The 7,663-nt window shown below is 41.0% G+C and overlaps 1 protein-coding gene across 1 annotated transcript in view; it reads right to left on the bottom strand.

Annotated features, from left to right (window-relative positions):
• LOC136876984 (synaptogenesis protein syg-1) overlaps window positions 1-7,663 on the bottom strand; it is a 199,625-nt gene that overhangs the window by 65,081 nt on the left and 126,881 nt on the right. The window contains exon 2 of the mRNA XM_067150760.2: window positions 1,202-1,410. Within this exon, the coding sequence (XP_067006861.1) occupies window positions 1,202-1,410 (209 nt within the window). The remainder of the gene's footprint in view (window positions 1-1,201; window positions 1,411-7,663) is intronic.

Raw genomic sequence — 7,663 nt, forward strand, 5'->3', positions numbered from 1 at the left:
TCATTTCCATTCTTTACATACTCAACTTCAGCTATTGGTTCAACACTCTGATTCACTTTAAACCCCACTCCATTTCTTTTCTATTTACTGTGTAATCATGTTATTTGCTCTTTAAGCCCGCTAACTACATTTACGGTTTTCCATGCTCTTTACTGTTACCCATCCAGCACAAGGTGTGCCCCTTTCTTAGTTTCTTTATTCCTTTCCATTTTACTTCACTTAATCGCAGGATGTCGAGTTTTCGTGTCTCTATTAGGTCAATCAATTCATTTTCCTTCCCATTCATTGTTAAAATATTTACTTTTCCAAATCGGGTTTTGTTCTCTGATATAGAATTTGCACGAACATCAGCATTGCCATAATACCGTGCAATTGTAGCCAGATACTTTTTTTTTTTTTTTTTTTTTTTTTTTTTGCAAGTCGCTTTACTTTGCATCGACACAGACAGTTCTTATGGCGACGAGAAACCAGAGACTTGTCAATTTCATTTCCATTTTTAAACTTCCTTGAGCCGGGTTAATGGTTGTGTATGATGCCACAACTAATATCAGAGACATCTGGTCCCCAAATGGAAAAGCCACTACGATTTCATCAAGTTCATAGTCTTTACCAGAGATGGATACACAGTCATAGAATACACAGTTTAAAATTTACCGGGAGGCTTTACTCATGGCACAGGAATGATCATTTAATATTTTACTCAACTGTTAGTTCCTTAAGGAACCACTGCCAGAGGATGAGGAGAATACACGTTGCTCGACAGTAATATGAATCTCCACCTTCGTTATACCAACCCCAAACACCATACTCATGAATTGTATATTCCTTCGACATCATTTGCGTTGGCACACGATCTTCTACATAGATATTTTCGATGGAAACAGAAGTGAAACCTCAGCACTGTACATTTTGGGGATATATACTGAATATTTCAATCTACATTATGAGCGAAGTTATAGTTTTTGGTGGTGGAATAGATTCAGAGACCCTCATTGATGATAGAAAGGTGCATAAGTATATAACGTGTATTGAGGTTGGTATAGGAAGAGAGGTGATTAAAGTTTAAAGAAAAGCAATTCGTTACGCCTGAATTTAGAACTCAATACAGGCAGGCAACATTTAGCAGTATAACTTCATTCCAAAACGTACTGCACATGGCTGATGTCAGGAATTACATTGAATAATAGGTCTCTAGACTTACGTTCAGCAGTGTGACGCCTGGAACTGGTAAATGATGACAGGGAGGCAGGTTATCGGGCATAAAGCGGTAAAACTCGAACTCGTCCTTGTACCACTTCACTGAATACAGTCGATCTCCTCCGAGATCGAATCGGCAACTCAGAGTGACGTTGTCTCGGATGTCGACCAGGGACGGGACTTTCAGCTCTCGGAGGACGGGCTTGCGGGCCACTGCAACACAAGAAACAAATTTAACACTCTCTTCTTGGACGAGGAGTATACATAAGACATGTGTATAGCTTAAAGTTTACTGCTAATGTGAAACTAAAGTGAAAGAAGGAACTTGTTAAGTATTCTTAAGCTAAGAGCCACTTCAATCATTTAATGCATATTCTATGAATAAAATATGGGAAGTTAAATCTAACTTTTTAGCGTACTAACTTCCTGTCCAACTGTTCTGTCATTTATATCATGGCACAGTCAAATAATAGTGTGAGGTTTAAAACGGGGTACACTCAGCTTCTTAAGACCAGCTTGGTTCGAACACCATTCTCGATCATCTTGTAAGTGTCTTAATGTGATTTACCATCTAACCTTATGTGAATACATCGACAGTAGATTTATACAGGATGAAAGGTAACTGATGCACAAAAATAACGCACTTGTTAGATCTTGGGGAGTGGACCACAATGTCGTAAGTTTCAAGTTTGTAGCTTGCACCGTGACGCTATATCACAATGAAATTAGTGAGGTAAACGGTCAATGGTTCGAAACGCAAGACGCGGGAGTATACAAACACCTAGGAATAAGTGTCAGTACAAATGCTTATTGGCTATTTGCATCTCGATGCGTTTAGTGCGGGGGGGGGGGGGGGCAGGGGGATTAAAATTTATTACTTGAATGGTAGCAGAGAACATGCGGCAATACAGCTACGATCAAGCGAACAAAGCACAAGGTCAACAGCTTCGTTCGGAGAGAAGGAACGACCTGTGATATAATGTTTACAACCCGTATATGACTAGTGTGTAGCTAGTGAAAATATACCGATTAGCCATGGCACATTTCACATCGAGAAAATATTTGGACAAGATTTTTATTTACTGTGAAGTAGGACAGAATGCTCGTGCAGCTGCGAAGATGTACGCTAAACGCTTTCCACAGAGAAGGGTAGGAATGTAGGAGCTATGACGAGAATAGCTGACATTGAAAATGTCATGTGCAGGCGTGAAGCTGGTGGACCTAAACGTGATGTTAGGTGTATCGCAGAGAAGTGGAAACCCTTCAAGTGCTCCGGGAACGCTTGAAAGCTGCCCAGGATATCAGTCAAAACCACGAGGTACTGAGGCGCGTTCAAGCGACTTTTCTGCGAAGGTGCCGATTATGCATTACCGCCAACATTTCGAACACCCGCTGTAACAACGTGCACCATTTCCCACGAGCAATCCGTTCGTGTGTGTGTAACTCTCTAAAGGGTTCACAAACGATTTTCCGTTGTGTTCTTATTTTTATAATAAAAAAGTAAACTACACTTATAGTTTTACGTGACCTTTACTTTTGTGATCATAAGCCACGACGCGTCCGTTTTCATGTGGAATCCGACCGACAAGACGTAACATTTCCTTTTGTAAATCCCACATGCATTGGCCGGGAATCAAATCCTGACTTCCTTGGTGAGAATCGAACAGCGATGCCACTGGGATTGTTTCTATTACACCCCACTTTATCCCGATTTTCCTGCGTGATCAGGGTTCTAGGCAATTTGGCAGAGTTTTACATTAGGATGGCCTTCTTCGTGGTGTCTTGTTGTGTGTTGCATACAAGTGTGGAAAACGACAGAAACTTCCAGTCCACGAACCATAGGAATGCACTTGTTAATGCAATAATTCCCGGTCCGGACGTCAATCGAACCCGGGGCCTCAAGAGCGGAAGGCTGGTACGCTAGCCTTTCAGCTATGCAGACGGGTAGTTGTATCTCATATGGTATTATTTATAAACGGGCTGGCCAACCCGAGCTGCATTGCGCAGGTGTCAGCGGCACGCTATTCCGGCGAGTTTGCTACAGTCAGATGGTGAGTGGTTTAATTCCCACTGCCGGTTGTCTTGAAGGCAGGGTTCCGTGGTTTCCCATTTTCACCTTCAGGGTAAAAAGGGGCAGGGATCATCATCATTGGAATAGGCCAAGTTACGCTTAATGTTATATTGTTGAGTAGTTACCGAATGCTAATTACGTTTGTTAATTTTTAAGCATGAAAGTACAGGCGTGCACATTAATGGTGTACCGACATAAACAATCAACACTGCCCCACTCCAGTACTGAAAAGGAGGGGAGAGAGTGAAGGGGCAGTGTTGAAGGCCAATCCAGTACAAAACATGGGGGAAGGGAGTGAAGGGGTAGTGTCGAAGGCACAATGACTCACCTTCTCGCTTAACGCATTGCTGCATGGACTGCATGCAGACAGCCCGCTACAAGACTTCGTTGTGATCGAAATGGGCACAATGGCGGATGTATTGAAGTACAGCATTAGGTTACCCACTCGTCCGGTCCCGCGGTGTAGGGGGCAACGCGTCCGGCCGCCCCGGGTTCGATTCCCGGCCGGGTCAGGGGGTTTTAATTGTAAATTATTATATCCCTGGCCTGGGGACTGTGTGTTTGTGTCGTCCTTAACGTTTCTCACATTGAACACTCAACACTTCCGCAATTCCAATTATATACAGGTTCATATATTGTGCAAGTAGAGGCAAAAGAACTCTATAGGTCGATGCCCCAAACAAATAGCATTTTAACATTAAAAAATAAAAAGTAACCTACTCTGATAACTACAGTATTACAAGGTAAAGGAGGTTTCTAACCGAAAATATTTTATACTAGTTAGGAATAGTTTGTAGCTGCGTTATATCGGGTGTACCAATCCTTCTTCACCTCGTTCTTGCCATATTTCTATCCATCTCCAAACTGTCTTAAGACTGCATGGTATTGCTTGTGCTATTGCTTGGGGGACGATGTGAGCCTCCCACATGCCAATAATACGGCTTCGATTCACCTGTGATAGGACAGGAGCAATGTTACAGTATAACGCCGGAATACACAGACTGTGTATTCAGCACTACCTGCTCACTCCCTTCCCCTCCTTTTCAGTACTGGAGTGGCCTTCAACACTATCCCTTTACTCTCTCCTCTTCTTTTCAGTACTGGAGTGGGGCAGTGTTGATTGTTTATGTCGGGACACCATTAATGTGCGTGCGTGTACACCCTGTACTGTCAGAAAACTCGGTCAAAGCACTAGTGCTAGTAGTTCCTCTAGAAAGAGGATGCTATGCGTGTTGTTATTAGTTTTTTGACAGCGGTCTATCGACCTTGAAGATACAACAGCAAGTTACAACCGCTTTAAACACTTGCGCAAGTACCCCGACAGCCTCACCAGTAGCTACAACCAGGCATTGCATTGCAATCCTTGCAATTCCCATAACACAATTTTCCTCAAGAACAGTGCAAGCTAAAGACCTGAAACTTGTGACCTTGTGTTCATAACTGTGTTACTTTGAGTCATCATTTACCTTCCACCGCTGTATATACCTGGTCATCCAAAAGGTTGGGCAGAAACACAACCAGTTGTTAATAGGAACGTATAATCTAGGACTAAAACCTGCGTCAGAAGAGTCTGAGAATATCAGGGACGGAAGATTTTTAAAATTTACTTTCCCAACGAAGTAAATACCACGCCATTTCTCTTCTTCATTGTGTTCTGCAAACAAGCTAACCAGACTATCTCAGAATAGACTTTAAATACCTCTCCCTCAAGCTCGTCAACGCGATCTCTGTTGTCTGTTCCCATTCATTCCGGTAACGCATTTAACAACTCTCTTATAGCTGCTACCATACGTTCCTGAAGCTCAATCCCAGCTCGAATTAGAGACATAGACAATTCGATGCTATTTAAATGAAATGCTTAATGTCGTCCACGGTGCTCGTTCATTCTACATTGAAATGAAACTATGCTGACAATGGACTCAAATGTCAGAGAAAAGTGGTAGTGTGAGAGGTTGGAGATCAATCGGCGTACTAAAGTAGACAACTCAGTCAGTGTAATTTCACTGTTTGTAAGGTTTTCTCGTCTTCCTCACAAAACAAGAATGCAGACATAACCCTCTTATCTCAATGTCACTTACAACTTAGATAGATAGGTATATAGGCCTAGATAGATGGATCGATAGTTAGATGGAGCCTTTATTAACAGTGGCGAATCTAGGGCTCCTGGCCCTCTCCTACACTTAACCAGTGAGTTGGTACGAAGTTAAGCACGTTTTTTTTATTTTTTTATTTATTTATTTAGTTAGTTAGTTAGTTAGTTAGTTAGTTATCAGACCATGTAGTCTGTGTTGTACCCTCGAGGACAAAGATAATAATACGATTTCACCACGACATGTAAATACGACTCTGTCAAACACAACATACTGTACACAGACGGGATCTTGTATTGAAAGTTATGCACTCACTCTGCCACTCATAAACAGTACTGTAGAATGGGGACGACGATATTGTGGAACTAGTATTTATATTCTCCTTTTGTGTACAATTCTTCGTATTTCTAGTTGCGTAATAGCAAGAAATAAAGTAGACAAAAGTTTTATTTTTTATTAATAAATACGTATTGTCAGATTAAAAAGGCATTTTCCTATGGAAAGGTTAAAATATGTATTTCATTTTGATGCTTAGCTCATATTCTTACTCCTGACGAGACAGCAATGACAGCCTAAATAAAATTTTGCCTAAAGTAATATGAAATTCTGTTCAAAATTAGAAAAAAATAATATTATAATGTGTATTTGATTAAAAAATAATGGTTATCACTGCCAAAATAAATGTATTTTATGTAAGTAGTTCGTTTCAAACAAGAAAAGTGTTTTATGAATGTGGGATAGTTAGGTGACGTAATGTTTAGAGAAAATAGTTGACGTTTGGACTCACTACGAGCTATTCGTCACCACAGACGTACAGTCGCCGAAGCAGGGAGGAAGAGTAGGGATGACAAGTTCATGTTAAACGGCCAGAAATCCCCATACTCCACTTAGATGAGTAAGTGTTTCTTCGCCCGTAATTGTAGTCTACATGATGATTTGGTCAATTTTTGCCGCTAGATGCCCTTCCTTATTACTTGTGTCTGTTGTAGTTGACAGAATAGTGTGCTGTGTGCAAATACAGAGATGCGTATTAAGGCAGCCCCGTTTCCACTAGCCAGAGGAATTAATAAGTCGTGGCGAAATCTCTGCCTCGGTCTGGAATCGAACCTGAATTCCTCTTATACGAAAGCTACTAGACTAACCATTCTTTGAGCTAGCTGGAAACATGAAAAACAAATGTCAAAATGAAATGAAAGTATTTTCAGACTCCCTCCCGAGACCTGTGGTTGATTCACAAGTTCTTGCTTGTTAACGATTTAACGTTGCACTGATACATCAGGATTGCGGGATAAGAAAGGGGAAAGAATGGGAAAGAAGCGGCCGTAACCTTAACTACGGTATAGCACTAGTAATTGACAGGTGTGAAAATCGTAAAATATGAAGACATTTTCAGACCTAACGATGATAGGGTTCAAACCCACCTTCTTCCGAATTCAACCTTACAGCTACAGGACCGTAGCGCGTAACCAACTCATTAGGTTATTTCACAAGTCTCACAACCTTTAGCCCCTGCATGATGATTAAACTCTTTACAAGGATGAGAAATCAGAAATTGGCGTGTAAATTATGTACGTATATCAGAATAATATTCCTCCGCTCGGGATGTGTCGGAATTACATTTTGATTCAATTTGAACCCGTGCTGATACGCGAATATTGGATTCGAAATTCTGACAAGCAATTCGATTTAAGCCATTCTATTTTCCGCTCCGCTCTCACTTTCAACGAGTGGAAGAAGTTTTATATTTCCCATTAAAGATTCCAGGGATTTAAGAAGCTTAAGAACGCATCTGTCTGCCTTGGCAGTCGATGTGGAATGATCCTTTATAAGCAAGTCACCTTGCCAATGCCTAATGTACCCTAAGAGGTCACACTCGCAATCTCTAAAAATTGCCGTAATCGAGACAGCTAGGTTTGAAATTGATGCACCTAGTTTTAAGATTTATAATCATCCATTTAATTCTTTTTACCCAAGTCAGAGAGGTAATGATGGTGCTTCAAGGGAGAAAAATAAAAAATTATCAGTTCCTCTGTATAAAATAATGATAAAGGACAAAGAATTTTCTCGTTTGGTGATCAGAGACAACTTCTTTATTCAAAAAATATTTATTTTTTGGTTACAAATCGCATATACTACGCTGTACGGATCACGTAACGATAGGCTTGGGTTCGGGTCACAGGAATTCCATGCCCACCATCAGCATCTCCGAAGATAAATTTTCTTGATATTCTTCCTGGTTTTCACACCACACACGTGCCGAAGCTGTAATTAAACTTAGACCGCAAAATCTCTCCTCTCAGTACCA

The sequence above is a fragment of the Anabrus simplex genome, chromosome 7 (assembly GCF_040414725.1).
Source record: "Anabrus simplex isolate iqAnaSimp1 chromosome 7, ASM4041472v1, whole genome shotgun sequence".
Lineage (NCBI taxonomy): Eukaryota > Metazoa > Arthropoda > Insecta > Orthoptera > Tettigoniidae > Anabrus > Anabrus simplex.